Below are 20783 nucleotides of genomic sequence, written 5' to 3' on the forward strand. Positions count from 1 at the left end.
TGGTAAAACGCAGGGGGAGGGCAGCAGTGGTGGCCAGGTCCAAGTGCTTGCGGGTCTCAGACCCAAGCTGGGTCATTCTGGCCCCCTGCTGGAAAAAGCTGCTAACCCCTGCCCTATTACCTTACAAGGCAACTGCGTGCTTCAGGGCAATTCTGCTGTATTCCAAAAACCTACATTTCCATTTAGATTCAGTAAAGCCAATAGTGACTGAAAGTTACTTACTGGCCTGTGGTATTTTCAACTCAAAAGGTAATTTTTAGAGAGACAGAGATATTGGCTGATATATTTAGAAAATAGGAAGTCTCCTTGAAGGAAAAAGAATAAGTTTTAGTTTTTGGTTTTGTTTTACATTAGGACACGGCCTGGATTTTTGCAGCAGCAGATAACTGGGATGTTTGGGGGTTTTTGCACAGATTTTTTCCAAAATATAGAGTCTGTTACCATGGTGTAACCAGGTGACTAGAGTACTTACTTGGGATGTGGATTTTCTGAATGACAGTGTGGTCCTGAACCTGGGTCTCTTGTATCTTGGGTGAGTTAGTAACTTCAACCTTCAAAGGGAACTAACAAAGGGAAGATAAATGGGGACTTGATTGTGCTCATGGCTAGGCACAGGTTGTGCAGTCTTTATAGCTGTATCATGGAGGAACCTTTAATGTACACTGAATTCTCCATATGTATGATCTCAAAAATAGTATGGCATTTCTTTCTCATGAAAGAAATATGGAGAGGCCTAAAGGCCAAGGCCAGGGGTAGGGCACTTGCCTGGGTGATAAAGGGGATAGGCTCAGCTCTGGTTGTTATGCCTTCAACTTGGCTATCCAACCTATAAGACTTCTTTTGAAGTCCCGTCAAGACAGTTTCCTTCATGGGCATATAACTTGAGAATTGTTGCATCTGAGTAGATCCCTCCAATGGTTCCGTTTTTGTAATGAATTTTTCAGACAGGCATTTTTAGCCTGGCTTTTTACCAAATGTCCAATGGACAACTGGCAACCCTGCAGCCTAGGGGAACACTTGCAGAGGCAGGGGGATCAGCTGACTCCTTCCCTGCCAGTATCAGCCCTTGTGACCCACCCATAGCACCTCCACAGCCCACCATTGCGAACCACTGCTCTAGAAGACTGAATCTTCATTCTGTTTTAACTCCTGTGTTATAGGCTTATTTTGACTAGGTGGTTACATGCAGTAGTAAATCACGTGAAATAGCTCCTAGTCAAAAGCCTTAATCAACAAAAGGCTAGCTGTGTTCAGTGCTAAAATGCTCAAATAAAGCCTCAGCGGGGAGCCTAAGCTTTAGCATGAGCTGTGCTGGGGGAATTTAAAGTGCAATTTGCCCTGTCCTAGGCTAGCTGTCTAGGTGTTAGACTTTCATAGCTCAATCCTCCACCATATGCATCTTTAAGTCCAGGCTAATTTGAACAAGCTGCCTGAGGAACCAGAAGTCTTACCTACATTAGCACAACACTCCACCCAGGATATATACTAGCCCTTGTATAGATGGCACTGCTCTGACATGGTAACATTGCTTCTGGGACTGAAGCAGCTTGTTCAGAGCTAGCTCAGGTACCTCTGCATAGCACTGCACTGAGCTATAGGGTTAACCCTCAGTTAATTATCATAATTTCTATACAAGTGCTGGGTGGCATATATAGAGTTATGTTAGCTGTCATAAAGGGTACCATTTTCCTCACCCCAGACCCTGTGCCTACAAGTTTTTAGCAGCTGTCCCTCATGGGCTGGGTTCTGTGCACTGTTCCACAGCACAAGGGCTGTTCAATGACACTGCTGTCTTAGATTGTCAAAGGACTCTGTTTATTTATCCTTGCATAAAGCCACAGTGTGTCACCTCATAGAGGTTATGAGCTACAGAAAGGTACTTAGGACTCTGCTCCAGGATATAAAGGCACATTTTGGTTCTAGGCTGGCTTTGCCTTAGGGCAGATGTTCGAGTCTCACTTCTACAGCCAGAGTCTAACTACAGCAAAAACAATCCCCCTGTGGACTGCATTTCAGCTGGAATTTATCCTGCACAATATCTCTCTACCTATCAAGCAAGGTGTTGCTGTTCCATTGTGGGGCTCAAGGTAGAAAGCAAAGCCAACAGCCTGGTTGCCAGTGTTACTCTCAGTCTGGAAACAGAAGAACCAGAAAGAGGTTCTGGTAGCTTATCCATCAGCCTACCAACCCTCCTGCCCCACATGGGGAAGACCTTGGGTCCCTCAGACGTGTGAGTTTGCTCCCTACAGATGCAGCCTTCCTCTTGCGTTTGTTCTGCTCATCATAGAAGCCGCTCTTCTGTCCCCGTTTTGCCCTAGTTTGTCATGTGCAGAAGTCGGGGAGAATTTCAGCAACTCTCCGCCGCAGCTGCTCCCTCCTTGCCTCTTTCTCTCTTTCCTCCTTCATCAGGGCTGGGTATTGTCTCCAGGCATGGAACATGGTCAGAGTCATTCTCCTGTGAGAGACATAAAGATAGAAAGAATGGAAATGAAATGGGGGGGAATGGAATGGATGGTCTTGTGCCCACAGGCATCAAAAGCCTCTGCGCTATCACAGTTTATCCATAGTTCTTCCCATAAAACACAGAAAGGATTAATCTCTATTGCTACAGCTAGGGCAGTGAGAGGTTACAGTGACCTAGTGCAGGTGTCTTAATTGTACCTGTCAGTCATTCCAGAATAATAATGTACTACTCGGTCACCTGTCCTCAGAGGACCTAGCTCATCTTTCCGGCTGGATTCATTTGACAGTGTTTACTCAGTTCCCTGAAGAGAGAGGATGCTACAAAAAGGCTAAAACGGGTCCTATAAAGTGTAGGAGGCAAGAAGGACAACTTTTCTTAATGTAAACTGCTTGCTAACAAGCCCACTTACTTTCCCTTGGCCTGGGTCCTTCTCCACACCTCCAGTTTACTATGACTGTTATGCTGATCCAAGCACCTTCTTAACTCTACTTATTTAGCCATGTAAATCCACTCTGATGTTGAACTGAGAGAGTGCTCTTCATTGACAACACAATTTTTGGGTTTGGTTTCCCTGGCTTGTCCCAGGACCCAGCAGTGGAGCTTGTCTAGGCTGATCCTATGTTTACTATTGTAATGCATCTGTCTACACTCTAAATATTATTGGTGTAATCTAACTTGGTGTAAAAAAAACAAAACAGTGTAAGTTACGGTGATGTCCACAGCCAAGAGGTGACCAGCTCTTCCCAGGTAGTTGCCCACAGCAGGCAGTAATACAGTACCTTGCTACCAGGGACAGGTAGCTGATTCCACTCTGTTTGCATCAAGCAAATGACTACCGTGGAACAAAATTGATGAGAGCTGAAGCTATGCCAGTGTAACTTAGGTTGCTGTATCATTATTCCAAACTCTGAGTAACTCCCCCAGTGTAGATTGATTTACACAGGTATAGGACTGTACACTATGTCTACTCCATCTTTACACTGGCCTAAAGGAAGACTACACTACTGTAATTGTGTTGTGTATCTGCATATAGAAAAGTGAATGTGATTTCTACATCTCTGCTCTGTATGGTCTTTGGCACTGGACAGGTAAAATATTTAAATCAACATTATCAGCATTACACCAGTGTAGGAGAAAAAAAAAGTGAGCAAAAGATCCAGGCCTCTAAACTTGGGTAACTTTCTCCTGAAATAATCGGGATAAATCTTTACTACTGTAAGTTACACCACTCGATGCTGTCAGTCCACATCCATCCTGGAGTAGCTGTTAGCTACAGGTAACCAAGCTGTTAGCTCATCTGCCCCCTAGTGGCAAAGCACATTAACAGCCACCTATTGTGTATTTTACCCTGGGATCTATGCACATCTGTCTGTTCCTAATCCAAGTGTAATTCAGATGTATGTAAAAACAATCTAACCTACAAAGAGGTATGTGTTAGTCTCCCATGGCTGTTGACATTTTGTTACAGCCAGTAAAGCAAACTGCTCAGGGCACACACCAACTAAGCTGTGGCCGTTCAGCTTTATCATTAACAAAGTCATTATTTCAGATTCCTTTGCAGAATCAGGTACTGGCAGAATCGTGCAAGAGCAGAAAAGGCAGAGAGAACCAGCTGGATTCTCAGACTGCAAGTGGAGGTTACAGCTAAGCATGTTTGCATTTGTAAACTGGGCCTACTTCAGCCTAGGATGTTGCTGAGTAAGACCAGTGCTGGAGATCACATAATATTATTCCTTGACACATTCTAATGCCACTTTAAGGATTCTCTAAAATATCTTTTTAAACAGAAGCCATGCAGCCAAATCCATTAGTGGGCTTTAAAAGCTTTAACCATTCACTTCCTGCTGCCTTTTTCAGCAAATTCAGAACTGCTGGAAAGGGTAGGGGCCACTCCCTCCACTCATACTCATCTGCAGGTGAAGCCTCACCTGAGGCAATCACTGCTACTGGCAATTCAAGGCAAGTCATGAGCAGGGCCCTGAGGAAATTGTGGATTTTTTGTAGAAAAGTCATGGCATATGCATTGCTAAAGTACAACTTTTTTTTATGGAATATTCATGAAACTACATTGATCTTGGCAAATGGGTCCCAGTAGTTCTGTGAATATTCTATGAAAAATGATACTTTAGCCATGCATGTGCAGCAGGTGTGCACACCATAGGCACTAGGTCAGGGCTAATGGGGCTTAGCCTCCCTCAAATGCAGGGCAGTAGTGGCACAGGCTCTGGGTAGCTGCAAGGGGGGGTGGGGGGAGGCATGCACTGACAGAGCTGGGATCACAGCCCAGCAGCATGCAGAGCAGCACCCACCACAGCAGGCAAGTCTGTGAAGGGGAAGGGGTGTGGTGGGGGAGGGGCAGGTCGAGGGCCCCAGAGTGAGGGGGAGTGTGGGGCAGGGGTGAATGAGGCCCTGGGTGGGTTGTGGGAAGTTTAGAGCCTGAGCAGCTTGTCCAGGGGTGTGGGGGGGAGGGCTCCCACCACTGCACATGCCTCAGGGGAGGCACAGGAGGCACATACCCACAGGGTTTGTGTGGGGTGAGGATGGGCTACTGCTGTGAACTGGGCTCTGTGCCCTGCGCCCTGCTGCCACTGCCTCGGAAGCTTTACGAGCACTTGTGGTGCTCTGGTGAGGTGCCAGAGGACTGGAAGATGGCCAATGTGGTCCCCATTTTCAAAAAAGGGAGGAAGGAGGACCCAGGAAATTATAGGCCTATTAGTTTTACCTCAGTCCTGGGGAAGCTCTTCAAGAAAATTATCTAGGAACACATCTGTGAGGGACCAGCATGGGAGTATATGCTTAGGGGCAACCAACACGGGCTCATCAGAGAGAGGTCCTGTCAGACCAACCTGGTGGCCTTCTATGATCAGGTCACTAAATCCTTAGATGCAGGCATCACTGGATGTAGTCTTTCTGGACTTTAGAAAAGCCTTTGACGCTGTCTCGCACCCCATTCTCATTAAAAAATTAGGTGATGGTGGTGTTGTTCCCTAGATGGTCAGATGGATCACTGATTGGCTGCAGGGCCATACTCAGAGAGTGGTGGTGGATGGGTCATTTTCAACCTGGAAGGACGTGGGCAGTTGGGTCCCCCAGGGCTCGGTCCTTTGGCCCACACTGTTCAACATCTTCACCAAGATGATGTTGAAGATGTGACTTGGATGAGGGGGTGAATAGCACCTTGTTCAAATTTGCAGCTGACACTAAGATGTGGGGGGAGCTGGGCATGCTAGAGGGCAGGGACAAGCTGCAATCAGAGCTGGACAACTTACAGAGGTGGGCAGGTGAGAATATGATGGGTTTCAATACTGACAAGTGCAAGGTGCTGCACCTGGGGAGGAAGAACCAGCAGCATACCTACAGGCTGGGGAACTCCCCTTGCCAGCACAGAGGCAGAAAAGGATCTTGCAGTCAATAATGACTCAAAGATGAACATGGGCCACCAGTGTGGGGATGCAGTCAGAAAGGCTAACTGCACCTTGTCATGCATCCACAGACGCACCTCGAGCAGGTCTAAGGTGATCCTCCCCCTCTATGCAACCTTGGTCAGGCCCCAGTTGGAGTACTGTGTCCAGTTCTGGATGCTGCACTGCACTTCAGAAGGGATGTGGACAGCATGGAGAGGGTCCAGAGGAGGGCCACCTGCATGATCAGCAGGCAGCAAGGGAGGTCCTATGAGAAGAAGCTACGGGAACTGAACCTGTTCAGCCTCCACAAGAGGAGGCTAAGAGGGGATCTGGTGGCCATCTATAAACTGACCAAGGGAGACCAGCAGCCAATGGGAGAGTCCCTGTTCTCCCGAGCACTACCAGGAGTAACAAGGAACAATGGCCATAAGATAACAGAGAGCAGATTCAGGCTAGATATCAGGAGGCACTACTTCAGTCAGGGCAGCTAGGATCTGGAACCAATTTCCAAGAGAAGTGGTGCTGTCTCCTACCCTGGGGATCTTTAAGAGGAGGCTAGATGTACACCTTGCTGGCGTCAGATGACCCCAGCACTCTTTCCTGCCTGTGGCAGGGGGTTGGACTTGATGATCTGCTCAGGTCCCTTCCAATCCTACTAACTATGAAACTATAAGCCATGTGTGATGCCATATGCGTGCCACCTCTGTGCCTCTCCTGGGGTGTGTGCAGCAGCAGGAGCCCCCCTGCCCCCCGATGAGCTACCCAGGTTCCAACCATCCCATGACACACCCAGGGCCCCACTCCTTCCCTCACTGTGGGGGCTTCGATCTGCCTTCCCCCCCCCTCCCCCAATCCCTATAGACTCACCTTCATTCGGCTGTCTGGCTGTGTCCTGGCTGCACCCCCAGCAGCCGTCTGCAGGCTGCAAAAGCACAGGTTTCCCTTTGCAGGCTGGAATGTTGCTAGCCTGCAAAGGGAAACCTGTGCTTTTGCACGTTTTTCTGGCACCGGCTTGCAACCCTTAAAAGTCACGGTGTGGGGCTAATTTCACAGTATCTGCACAGTCTGTGAAATCTTGATTTTTTTTTTAATTTTTTTTTCCTCAGGGCCCTATTCATGAGAGCAGAATATCAGAAGCAAAACAGCAGGCCTTTCTCATGGTACTGAGGGCAAAGTACTAGTTTCAGGACAGTAGGATGAATATTGCAACTAAAATAAGACTTGAAAAGCCCAGACACTCAAAAATGCCTACAAGGTGTATTAAACACAAGTTGAAACCATCTCTCAAGAAGGAAACCTATTCACCTGTTGTTGTGCTCAGCTGCAATCTTCTGCTTTTCCCAGAATGCAGTCCTTTCCTCATTGACTAGATCAAACCATGCCCAGAAGAACAATTTCTTCAAGGAGGCTGCATGAAACTTGCTTGCTTTCTCCTCCAGGATAGAGAGGGAAGCCTTGTACTGGGGAATGGATACAGAAAAATAGGTGAGAATGTTCTCCTGAGCCCAGGGTTGAGAAGAAAAGGAAGGAAGGGCTAGGATTAAGTGGGACAGACAGCAAAGAGAATGCAGAGATTGAAGGAGTGAGGAAAGGAGTATTAGGAAGGATAGCGATGAGTGGGGAAAAGGGCTGGCAAGTGAAGCCGGAAGTGTTGGGAAGCAGAGGAAGTGGATGACGAAGCTGAAAGGGACGTCAATGAGGCAGCAGACAGACTGCGTGTCCATGTGAGGAAGAGTTTACCTGGAGCCTGCAGGTGCTTATGGGCTGCAGCTGGGCTCTGGAATACAAGAGCAGGTGCTTAAATGAATAACATCCCCACCCTTTTGGCCTGAACTTACCTTTAACCAGCTCCTGAAGCCCCTTCTGAGTAGCATACAGGAACAGAACTCCTCAGCTCGAGCCATCTTCCCAGCAAGGATCTCCTGTGTGTGTTGAAGCCAGGCCATAAGGCATTTCCTTTGGAGCCCCAAGCAGTGGTGCCTTTGTGCCATCTGGGCAGAGTGAGAAGAATGGCCTGTTATCCAAAAAAACATGTCCTGGGGCTGCAGCTAGCTCTGGAACCTCTGCCATAAAACTACCCTGGCTTGAATGTAAAGATCCCAGTGGGGCCCAGCTTATGTGGGGTTTTACCCAAACTGGAAAGCTTCATATATCTTCTGAAGCATCTCTCTCCCCATTGTAGCTCAGACAAAGTCCTGTCATTAACAACGACCATTTCTGGGCATGACCTCTGAGACAGAAAGGTGAGCAGCTTCCTGTGAGGAAGTAGGCTATAAGCAAGGTCTATTAGACTAAAGAATAGTGCCATGAGGAAATAAGAAGCCTATCACTGAAGGTGTTAAAACTAAATTGGACAGGATGCTAGTGAGCATATTGAAGGGAGGTTGTCTGTTACCATGTGCAAGGACTGACTGGCTGAAGTTTTGTGGGGTAGGGTTAGGGGTAGTAAGTAATGGCTGAGCTCTGAAAGTGTCACTCAGGTCTTGGAGCATGTCTGGGGAATAGGTCTGCTGCAGTTCTGAAAGGCCATGTAACCTAGGCCACAACTCCAGCAGGAAAGAGAGTCAGTCCTGCTAGGAGAGCCTGGTTTGGTCACACAGCTTCTCCAACCCTGAAAAACTCTGTATCCTCACTCTGTATCCTCAAAGCTCATCCTGGCAACAGCTTGCTCTAACTCGGTCTTATTTTAGCTGGGAACGATACTGTAATGAAGTTGCTGTGGGATTCTTTATAAGGAAGATACCTTAGCAACTGTGAGACCTAACGTTCCAGAAAGTTGATTTTTTTTTTTTCGTATTTTTAATGTTCCTTGTTTTTCTGCTTCCTTCCTCTTCAGTCTCTTAACAGTCCACAACATGGACCTATCAGACTGCTGGTTGACAATGTTTGCTAGGGTACCAGCTTTTACTGCCAAGGGAATGGACTGGACCTGGAACCTTATCAGTCTGTTGCATCACTGGCTTCTATGATACTGGTCACCAAGATGGATTTACAGAGCAGGTGCTTGCCACTCCCTCTCCCTCCTCACCAGATGCTCACACGTGTGCAGCCAAATTCAGCCCTGCTGTAAGTTGGTGCAACTTGATGAATTTAAACAGAAGCTGTCTGCTTCCAGCAGAAGTTAATCTGGCCAGTGTCCTTCATGATACACTTGAGTTTTCCCATTCCAAGAAGCACTTCACGGTATGCCATGGCTTGGCATACCGCCATTCAGACACTGGTTTCCTTAGTGCAGTGTATGTGGAGGACTTGGAAGCTGCTTCCTACTGTTTTCTGGAATTCTCCCTGCCTGCCTAAAGGAGTGGAGGGATGATCATATTGGAACAGGCCAATAGTCAGTCTGGCCCAGTCCAGATTTGATATTTTAGAGAAGAGTAGAGGTCCCATAACACAGTTTCTCAACCTGTGGGTCGTGACCTGAAAATGGATCACAAGAATATATGAGAGGGTCGCGAGCAAACTTTCAAAATGTATCATATGTTGCATACATTTTGAAATGCATGCTTGTGCTTCACCATATGATAATGCTGGCATACTAATAAACAGGAATCCAGGTTTTCTGTTTGCCATGGAAAAATGTGGATTTTCTCCTTTAAAGGAGAAAAACATTGAAAACTGGGTTTCCCTTTTCAGGCTGGCAGAATTCCAGCCTGCAAGGGACTGCTTAGGGCTGGGAGGAGGGCAGTCAGGCAGGGGGAGCCATGTGTGTGTGCATGCGCACAAATACATGCGGCAGCCAGGCAGCATGGGGAGCAGTTTGCATAGTTCCCTGCAGGTAAGTCTATGGGGTATTGGGGTGGGGGGACTGAGGGCACAGGCAAAATGCATCGAGGAGCATGTTCCCCCTGCTCAGATGTATGTGCCCACAGCAGAAGCAGGCCTGCAGCCTAGCCAGACCAATACAGCCAGGAGGTGCTTTCACAGCCCAGTGGGTTGGACCTGGCATGGGAGGATGAAGCACGGCAGTGAGATTTATTGCTGCTGCTGCTGCAACAGAGACTCCTGCACTAGCTATGTTGCCAGCAGCACAAGGAGTAAGGGATGGGGGGGGACGAGGCACACTGCCCTTGCTGCCTCCTGCTACCATGTGCTCATGTGCTGGGCCTCAGCTGCACCATGCCGTCATGCCCTGGCCGCTGCTGCGACCACCACTGCTCTCCTTAGGGCATCTGGCTGCCAGACACCCCATCTCCCTTCTGGCGTAGAGCTGCACCCTGAAGGAACTGGTGGTGGCAACAGCCAAGAGATGGCAGCAGGGTAGAGCTGTGGCTCAGTGTGCAAGCAGCTGGTGGCAGAAAGAGGTGAGGGCAGAGTGCCCCCCCATCCATTACTCCTTGTGCTGCTGGTGGCATAGCTGGTGCAGAGGTCCCAGCGATGGCAGCAACAGTCTTGCTGTCCTGCTCTGCCTTCCCATGCTGGGTCCTGCCCATTGGGCCGTGGATAGCTTCTGCCTGTGCTGGTCTGGCCAGGCTACAGCCCCATGCCTGTTGTGGGCACACATCAGGGGAGGCATATACCCTCCACCCCCGTCCCACACACCCCCTCCCCCATACACTGTGGGGCTGGGGCCCAGGGGTGGGGAACTGTGGGTTGGAAGTGAGGGGCACTAGCAGGGCCAGGGGGCTGTTTTCTATTTAAACTATTTACTGGGTTGGGATTGGCAATCAATGGTTACAAACAGGTCCTGGTACAAAAAAAGGTTGAGTAGCACTGCCATAACACACCAGACCCAATCATACTAGATCTGCATCAGCCTGACAATATCTTCTTGCACAAGTGGCTGACTTGCTTTGCCCTAAGTTTTAAGGACTGGCATGTTTATGGTGGTATAACTGTAGAGGTTCTCTTGCCGCATACATTATGCCAGACTTATTATTTAGTATAAGCTTGACCTCTGATCACATGGCAGTGAGTCCCAGGGTGAACAGCAGGACAACCCAAAATGACTTCTTTTGATCAGTTTTTAAATGAGCTGTTTTGGGTTGTGGACAGACACAGTTTTCAACTGCTTTGAAAGGGGGGAGGGACTTGCCCGTTGGGAGCAGGCATCAGTGATTAGGATGCAACTATAATTTCTGTTTCTAAAGCCATGTACGTGAGCTAAACAACTGTAGCTTTAACACTGAATGAAACAGGGTTAAAATTACAATGGCCTTGCACTTATGTAGGAGCACGCAGATTGAACAGTTAGAACAGCTTATAGCAATATCATTCCATACTCATGAAACCCTTATGTCTGTATATACTCCTTCTTTCATGGCCTGCTTGTAAGTGGGGAAACCTTTTGTTATGTCTACACTTCATTATCTCTTTCACCTCTGCTATGTTTCCTCTTGCTCTTCCTTTCAAATTAAATAAGTGGAAGTCAGATTTGCAAAAGGTCTGCATGTCACCAATTTTCAAGAGGACTTACAGGGCTAGAATATTTATGATGTTTGTGAAATTGGACTTAGACTCCTGAGTAACCTAGGCACCTTTGAAAATGTTCACTGTCCCCTACCCCACGTAGCCTCTCTCACACCCACATGCTTCTCATCTCTCTCTCTCTCTGCCCTTTCTTTGACCAACTGTGCCTTGTTTTATCAGGAGAAGGCAGCTAAATTGGAAAGCCATATTCAGAGATCCAAAAAAAAATCAAAGTCAAAGGCTGGCCCAAGCCTAACAGCCCACTGAATTAGCAGAGTTAAGGCCCACCAGTTTCTATATCCAGAGGACGTAGAGTACTAGAGGAATGATAGGGTTAGCAATGCATCCAGCTGTCTTGGATTCACCAGCCCCACAATGATCAAGCACCTACTTAGAGCTAGGTTTGATTAAGGGGGCAGATTTCAACACAAGTCCAGGGTACAGCTTCAAGCTCACCCCTCTGGAGCTCTAGCAGGATGCACCACACACTCTGCTACTCTGCCATGCTACAGTCAAAGATATCACATGTAAAACCTACTGCTGCTTGAGTGTACCATCAGAAATGCACTCTAAGGGGTGAGAAGGCAGGATAAAGCTCCTGCGTGGGGATGGACTTAAAGCAGATTTTCTCTTGGTCTTGCAGTCCATTACTTTTTCCCCATCCCCACTAGGCTGCTGCTCCCTTCCCTTCTCTTCCCCAAGAGCCTGGTTCCTCCACTTTGTTCTCAGTTGGCACTTTACCACCATGTTTTCCTGGGCTTGTTTTCTCAGCCTCTTCCAGGGATCTAATCCCAGCTTTCTCAGCAGGACCTTCTCATAATATGTTCTGGCTTGTGTATGAAGCTGCTGCTCTCTCTCCAGCCTTCTCTGCTTCTCCAGTTCTTTCTGCAATTCAAAGAGCTGAGGTTTAACTCATCCTGGTAACCTACATAACCATAGTCTGTATACGGGGAGCCTAAGCTGGCAGGAAATGGGACTCTGTGGCTCATTTTAGTAGTAGCATGAGAGTGATCAAATAGCTCGGCAAACACACACATCAGCTGCTTCTGAAATGAGTCAGCCAGCCAGGGCCATGTGTTGCAAAGGCATCAATCTCTCTTCCTCACATCATTGGGAAGGATGGTCATGTCTACAGAAAGAGTTACTCCAAACATTTAAGTCAAAGGAACAGAGAACCCAGGGCATGGGCTATGGACCCTGATTGCTGCTGCTGTAGTATCACTTGTTTGTTCAGGTGCTACCAGGGCTCACAGCATCATGACAGAGTGCCCATGGCATACAAGCTTACTACAACTTGCTCATATAATAAGACCCTATTTCTATTACTTGTATGGACACTGCATCCCCACTTGCACGTGTCTGTAAGCTGCATCAGAATTCTGCATCAGTTAAGTGCCATGGATCAACTATGAACCTTTATGAGGAAAGTTCCTCAGTCTGAACATTAGTTCTGAAATCTAGGCCTAGCTGCTTGGGGGATGGTAGACATTTTTGAAATGTACAGTGGTCTGATATACAGGAAGAGAGGCCAGCATGCCTCATTTTTGCTCTATGTAGAACAGTGCATCTAGGTCAGATTCCTTTGAGATTTAAAGCATCATGTTATTTGAGTTTTTGGCACAGCTCATTTCCTCAGCAATAACCTTGAGGTGGCAGCACCTGGGCATAGCAGAGGAGGTGCTCCCATTCATTGAAAACTTTCTAGGGCTTATTTAGCGTGGTCTACACATTTAGGAGTGATACAGCTGTGTGAGAGTTGGGGACATGAGCAGAAGAAAACAACCCAAGTGAGATGGAGTTATTGCACAGCCCACCACACAACCTGGTTTACTGGTGTACCTCACTGGAGAGAACATCTGGGGACAAAAGGGCCCTGTATGACCCATTCCATCCTCAGTACCTCTACCGAGACTGCCAGGAACAAGCTGACAACTGTAACACATAGCTTTGTTCTGCAAACACCAGTCTCTCCACGAAGATCTTCAACCTATTTCAATCGGGCCCCTGAACAGCCATGAAAGAGTTACAGCACTTGCTCTCTAGTGTTGTGACTGTGGGCCAAATGCATGCCATGTTCTGTTCACCAGTTTCTGCTGTCTCTTCTCTTCTCGCCTTTTCTCCAACTGGGCCTCTTTTTCTGCAGCCTCCTTTTTCTGACGTTCTTCTTCTTCAGCCTTCAGTTGGGCCTTAAAAATAAGGAAGTGGGTAGGTTTGAATTGGCATTGCCATATTTGATTTTTTTTTATTTTATTTTATTTTATTTTTTAGAGGGAGGTGGTACTTTCAGACTACAAGTCTACCAAGGTAAGCACTTTGTCTCTAATAGGGACCAGTAATGAGCTTCAGAGGAAGGCAGAAAACCCCTCTGAATGCACATGGCCTTTTGCGCAGTGATCTGTAACAAGGTAGGGAAGAACACAGCATCAAACACCCTGGAGTAGAATATTTGACCACATGTCTCTAGGACTGGTTAACTTTACATGTTAGTGATAGTTACTCAGCTCTAGCCTCCCATCCAGCAATGAATTCCACAGTCCATATCTGCAACCTGTGAAGTTCCACTTTTACTCCAACGCAGAAAGCTACTGAAGTTATGGTTTCTTAACTGTCTTTTCCCCAGTGCACCACAACTGCTAAATCAAAGATGTTTAACTGAGGCAGCATTCATGAGGTGCCCTTCATAATACTGCTTATTCCTATCGAGAATCTCTTCTGTCTGCATCATGGATTGGTTTCAGTTCAACAGTAGTGCTGCCTTTGGTTCACACATCAAATAGCTGAAAACCACACTACAGCTCCCATCTCTACCACTGCACTGCCTAGTCCCTTTAAGCATGTTAATTGTAGATTGGCAAGCTGATCTGGGTCCTCGCCCGCCTCCAAGTTAAAGCCACTTCTAAGGGTTGGGTTATCTTCCTGCATCTGTCTCTCTCTTAGAAGGTACAAAACACCTCAGTTGCTGGTGGATCCTTATTTTGGGTGTCCTGATGTTTGTGCAGCTAATGTCACCACTTTCAGAAGGTCACGCTGTTGAAGGAAAAAATTCAAGCATACTGCACAACCTAAGGAGAGCCCCTGGGACAGAAAAACTGACATGGCCTCCTTCTGTTGCACCTGACTCAGATCCTTGGATGTTCCCCTCCTGGGAGGTAGCAGGGCCAAGGATTTCGAACAGATTACCTGCTTTCATGGTTTTCAGCATGTATTTCCCTTACAATATGGTATTTCACAACTGAAAAAGTCCCTTTCCACTCCAACATTGCTGTAATTTGTTCAAAACTGATACCTTGTGTGTCTCTTAGATCTAAGATGCTTAGGGTAGAGTGGGGCTGACCTTATTAATTGCAAACACCCACAGTGTTGCTAAATCATCTTTTCACTTTGGGAGAGGTTTAACAATAAATAAAAAGGTAGGGTTTGCTGTGCTGGATCAGATCAAAAGTCAATCCAATGCTGTGTTCCCCTGATGCTACAAAGGAAGGTATGAATGTGTACAATGCACGTGGCCTGATGTGCAATGAAGCATTTAAGTGGGTAGAGGAGAGAAAGGATTCCTACTCAACACCTGTTTATGACACCAAAACCCAGAAACCTAATGACACTGTAGGGGAGATGAATAGAAAGAGATTACACCACCCTGGATAAGTGCAGATCTTTACTAACTTCCCCAGAACCATTATACCATTTCTTAGGTGGGTTGAAAATGAAACAAGTCCACCCTTGGACTGTGGAAGGCAGAGACTAGTGTTCCTCTTCACTCAATCGTGAGCCCTGAAGACCATTCAGGAATGGCACTGATAGGCTCTGAAGAGATCCCATGCAAACCTCCTTGGATGAAGGTATAGTTGCACAACATGGGGCTTTAAGTAGAAGTTGGGAAAGAATGGGTTTCCAGTGCTACAGAAAGGAGAACACCAACTCAACAGGTTGCATTTGTGTATGTCCTGTTGTAGTCTAGCAGGGTTAGAGACATGAGGGAATGCTCCTGCAGAAACTTTTGTGGGGGTTCTTAGTGCGCATATCAGCCACTGACCATTTCACGGTGAAAGCCCTTCAAGCTCAAGTTTGCAATTGCAATTGCGATGAAGGACCTTTTCCAGCCCTTGACTATGAAAGGCTTTCTTTTACAGTAGCTCTCAGCTCTGCTTTACTTACCAGTTTTTCCTCCTCTCGTTTTCTCTTTGCCTCTTCCAGTTTCCTCCTCCGTTCAGCTCGCTGAATTGCTCTCTCTTCCATGGCTAGACGGTAAGGAACAATGGTACATAGAGTAAATAAATGTCAGGGCAGAAGTTTGGGCCAAAATGAAAATGTCTCACACCTCCCACTTGTGCCTGGCCTAGCAGTGTTGGTGTGGAGAAGCTCAGGCCCCACCAACTTTTTAGTGGAGGAAGAATGCTCAGTCCTTTATGAGAAGAGTTGGGGTACCTCACTCTGACTAAAACTGACCCTCACTCACAGCAACAGTGGTAGGCTGTGGAAGCAATCATTGCTACCACATCTAGCTTTTAAGGGGATGAGGTAAATGCAGACAATCCCTGCTCCTTTCTTTCTCCTATCCCCCTGAGACACACAAGAGCCTTAGGAAAAAGACATATGGGGCCAGGATATGATAAAAATCTGGAGCAGAAAATATAACATTGGAGGTTCTATATTAGCAATAAAGACAGTTTCGCCAGCAGCATCTCTGGGAATGGCTACTTCAGAAGCAGCCTGGAATTTCCACTGATTTCCCTTGAGAAGGGAACCAGTGCTTTTGTGCAGCACTTGAGGGAGTCATTCAATCAGGTTATGAATCTTTCCAACATTAAAAACAGTCCAACATATCTAGTCAACAAAAATTATTTGCTTTCCGGATAATTAATACAAAATAAGCTTTCCAATCCCCACAATGTCTTTTGTCTTTACAATACTGTATTTACTAAAAGGCCCATTCATGAGAACAGACTCTTCGTGCCATGGTCAGATTGGTATGGACCGTGTGGGTTTTTACCTTCCTCAGTAGCAGGGGACATGGCCCTTTACCTGGGATCTCCTGAGCACACAGGTTGTTAATAGAAGCAGGAGGTTAGATGTTATGGTCCCTCTGTTCTACCTGCAGCAGGTAGGGTGTTATGTCTTGTGTTATGTTAGGGCTGATGGTAGTTTCATGAATAGTTTAGATTATGGATCATACAGGGTGGTTTGGATAGGGATGATCCTGCCTCAGGCAGGAGGATGGACTAGATGACCTCTGGAGGTCCCCTACAGCCCTGCTTCTATGCAGGAAAAACTATGCCTAAATGGTCAGCCAAAATTCAAATCCTGGAAAGCCCTTAGGGGTATTAGAGTGAAGAACTGCTACTAGATCAGAATTTATTCCATGGCAAAGTATGAGAACTGGGTTTTGCTCTGAGTCATGTAGCAGTAGACTCAGCAGAAAGCCTGAAAAAGCCAAGATAACCTCCCAGGAAAGAGCAGTTTGATACAAGCTGTGATAGCAAAGCTACAAAGCTCTTCCTCAAGTAGAATGGAGTAGGTTTTAGACATGACTGGTGAAGTCTTTTCTCTATAACAGCATCAAAAAAGTGTCCAGGAATGAAGTGTACATAGATTTGTGTTCCCTTTGTAGCAAATTAAATTATGCACAAAAGGCAAGAAGCACAGAGGGTCAGAATTCCTAGAATTACAATCTAAGGCTAGCCATGGAAGCCTGTATGAGCCCCAAGATCTAAAATATCTTCAAGGGCCAATCCCTGCACCAACAACAGCTGGGGCAGTTCCTCCTTTACCAATATTGGTCAGACTTTGAGAGTGTTGGGAAAGAATTTTCTCCATGACTAATCTGGATGCTGAGGCATGAGGCAGCTGATTTAATGGCCACTGCAATGAGGTTTCAAAGAAGCCTTGACAGCTAAGCTGGTAAGAAGGGCAAGAGCCATGATTAGTGGAGTGGAGGTCCAATCCTCAAGTAAACTCAGTGGCTTACTCAAAAGAAAACTTCAGGATGGAGTTATTCCTCTTGATGCATCACAGAGGTAACTTGTGCACATCTGCCAAGATTGAGATATTACTGCTCTTTAATGCTTCTTTTGTGAGATCAGTTGAAATGAAGTGATCTGATTGGTCAGCACAGGGTAAAACCATTAGAAGGATGACACAATGCTGATGACCTCATCCCTTAAGTGAGTTTTGTGAGAACACGTTCCTGCTCCTTAGTGTTATCGTAAGGCAGGGACAGGGTTGATCATAACAGGCCAAGAGCAAATTAAATCTTTGCCTCACAGTAAAGAAATTGCCTTCCCAGGTCTGCCAGGGTTCTCCCAGACAGGGGAAAATGGTCTCGGTGACAGTTTACCCACTGGGATCTTTGCAGAGAAATCTTCAGGCAGCCTGGGGTGGGGCTCACTGGCCTAGAGCACCAGAGATTCTCAGCAGAGCAATGTGTGGAGTATCACAGCTGATGCCTTGTGGAAGTTGAAGATACACTCTGGTGAGAAAAAATAGCAGGCAATGTCTCTTCTCCAAAGCCAAAAAAATCTGGAGATTCCCCAGTCTGTAAAATTATTAGTGTGCCCACATTTAAGGTGACCTTTCAAGTGTAAGTTAATACAGAGCAAAAGGCTTCAGAAACAGCCAAAGGAACCTGATGCTGCTACCCTAAATGGAAAAAACCCAGATATGCCCTGGTGTCTGACATTTATATACCATGCCAGGTTGTCGGTGGGGGTGTGTGATATCAGCTGGGCTGGCAGATGGAAAGGGGGGAGTGAGACTACTTTAATCTGTAGCGAAAGGAATTAAGCAGAGAGAAGAAAATATGCCCTCTCTTGAATTTCTACAGTGGAAAATAATCCAGCCCTTTCTTTGGGAACAAAAATTACTGACCCCCAAGCCCAGGAGATTGCAATAAACCATATTCTACAAAGCCCTGACCTGGATATTAAGGGGCCAAGCCAATCTTGCTTAAAACAAACACAAAGTTAGTAGCTTTGATCTTGCTGGGAGAAGTTTTGCTCATTACACAGTGTGGCTTAACACTATGGAGGAGAGGTGTGGATGGGAAGGAGATGCTGTTTTGTGGAACAGGAAAATGAAAGAGGCAGGGGTAGCCCAGCAGTATAATACCTTTCAGTATGGGATGGGCCAAGACCAGCCGGCTCTGGTTCCTCTTGTTCTGAGCTGCTGCTGGCTTTGGGCACTCTGGTTCCAAAGGGACAGGTGAGCTGTGAAGTGAAAGAGAAAAGATACTAGCGACATTACCTAACATAGGTCTTGGGTCTATGGCACAAGGCTACAGTCAGGATTCAGCATCACTATGCTCAGTCCTGCCATAGTCTCCTCATGCGAGTCTTGGCAAGTCCCCCAGCTCCACCCCTCTGTAGTACTGGGTTAACGATGTGTTCCCACTTCAGAGAATAAGTGGCTGGTCTGGGTTTTGAGATCCTTGGATGGAAGGCATTACAGAAGCATGAAGTACTAGATGGCGCTGTACTAAATAAATACATTTTACTCCTATTAACAACAATGTAGCATCTTCTGTCCTAAACTACCTCACAAGTTTATCACAGAACCAATGCAAGTCAAAGAAACTGGAGCAGTGTTAAAGGTCTGGTCTAACTAACAAACACCATAGGAAGAATGGCACCGAATGGGTCATTAACACTGCTTTCAAGAATACCGAGGTGTTCCCTGGAGGGCTCCCATGCAAGCGTTGACCAGCTTGTGAGAAGGAAGAATATGCTATGGAGACTCCAGTTCTCTCACAACCATGGCTCGTGAAGGCCACTGTACCTTAAAGGTGCCATATTCTTGCAGCTTGATTGCTTCAGCTTTTCCTCCCCTGCTTTTGGGACCAGATTACTGAGTGCCCTGGTGACCGCTGTGGCTTGCTCAGCTTCTTCCTTAGCTCTCCTCAGCCTCTGCTCTTCTTGAAGTTCAAGAATCAGCTCCTGCTGTTCTTGCAGCTGCCTCTTCTGCTCCTCAATCAGCTGCTGCTGAACGGCATGGCGGTGCTCAAAGCGACCTCTGACAGCAGAGGCCATTTTGTGTCCAGGTGCTGCAGACCACTGGGTAGGAAGGACTGTTTGACTACTGGGCTCACCCTGGCCTGGCACATCCAGAGCAGTATGCTGAAAGGTGATCGGTCTGGGCTGCTTGAGTTTCTGGCACGAATGAAGATGAGGTGTCCGGGTAGCCTCCCAACAGCAAGGTTCTGCACTTGTCATGGGCGCCTCTTGAAGTGGTGTTTCAGTCACCTGAAAGGAAGGGCTTTGATACTCATTTGAGTCAAGCTCTCTGTTGCCCTTACCGAGTAAGGAGCATTTTTAACAAAACAAAACAACAGTGAAGCGAGTCTGAGAAGGAAGATAATTCCGCATGTGTACTCTCGACACAGCTGCTAGCAATCGTAGAGATGTCCAGAAATACATGCCAGTGAGTCTGCATCGTCTGAGGATTTCATGAGGCATAAAGGATCCTAAATCAGCCAGCTCTACCTATATGGTAAGTAAATTACCCCAGGGGGACTGGAAAAGGGCCCTACTGGGGAGGTGCTTCAATCTGGATTCCTACCCTAACACTGGGTAACTAAAGTCCAAGGTTATGAACAATCTCTTTTGGATTCATTCACCGAAGACTAAGATAATAAGAAAAGCAGCAGTAAAAATGTGGCCTACGGGACCAATCTATAAGGCTAATTTAGAGAAAATCCTGTTTTAAACAGAGGAAGTCTTAAAGAGCCATTGCTCCAGCTCTACAGAACTGCAATGATAACAAAATAAATAAAGCATTAGAAAACTGGTCCCCAATTCTTTGAAATGTGGTTTTTCTTCTGGGAGGTGTCCAACCTATTAAGCACGTAGATCTGCTGTGTAATTCCCAAGCCAAAATCCATCCTCAGATATATCCTTTGAATGGATAAACCAGTTTCACTGGTGTATCTGAAGGAGGGAACGGATCTATAGGGGCTGTATAGGTGTAATGGAGGAATTCTCCCTTTCCTTACTATCATGTAACCCCATGTGACAGGATCTGTCTTCATCTTGCATGTGAGGGTTCAGCCTTCATGAGGATTTTCCCTGCGTGCTGCACCCACATACCCAGGCCCTGAGGGGTTACCTTGTCATTGATGCCCATTGGTCTCTCTCATACAAGAAGTCACTCAGACATTTGAAGGACTCAGAGAAACAGCAGTGTGCTCTCCCTTAAGATAGGCTATGACTGTCCCGTATCTGATACTTGCCCTTCACAACACAGGCTTCATGGAAGCCAAAGTTTGATCCACAGTGGGTTTCTGTGTACATATTATTCCTCATTTGCATGCTGTTAGTGCATACAGGCTCCACTCAGGATCAGGACCTTGTTATACTAAAAGACACACACGTATGCACGCACGCACGCACGCACGCACGCCAGTTGGGTTAGGGACAAACTTATTCTTGAACTTCCTCATGATGCGTCTTGCCTCAAAACTTCCTGAGACAAATTCTGCTCTGCTGTACTCTTTAAAAGTCAATGGGGTGGCACTTGTG

The 20783-nt window shown here is 46.7% G+C and overlaps 1 protein-coding gene across 2 annotated transcripts in view; it reads right to left on the reverse strand.

The window, feature by feature from the left end:
* Positions 1-306: 306 nt before the first annotated feature.
* The window catches only part of CCDC191 (coiled-coil domain containing 191), a 46872-nt gene continuing 26395 nt past the window's right edge, over positions 307-20783 (reverse strand). For both annotated transcript variants that reach the window (XM_090056454.1, XM_090056455.1), the window contains exons 9-16: positions 19045-19508; positions 18379-18476; positions 15430-15512; positions 13359-13460; positions 12016-12159; positions 7707-7859; positions 7174-7328; positions 307-2455 (exon numbers count right to left, since the gene is read on the reverse strand). In XM_090056454.1, coding sequence (XP_089912580.1) covers positions 2323-2455; positions 7174-7328; positions 7707-7859; positions 12016-12159; positions 13359-13460; positions 15430-15512; positions 18379-18476; positions 19045-19508 — 1332 coding nt within the window. In that variant the 3' untranslated portion in view covers positions 307-2322. The remainder of the gene's footprint in view (positions 2456-7173; positions 7329-7706; positions 7860-12015; positions 12160-13358; positions 13461-15429; positions 15513-18378; positions 18477-19044; positions 19509-20783) is intronic.

This window comes from Crocodylus siamensis, chromosome 1, assembly GCF_052110815.1.
Source record: "Crocodylus siamensis isolate JL-2025a chromosome 1, ASM5211081v1, whole genome shotgun sequence".
Taxonomy (NCBI): Eukaryota; Metazoa; Chordata; order Crocodylia; family Crocodylidae; genus Crocodylus; species Crocodylus siamensis.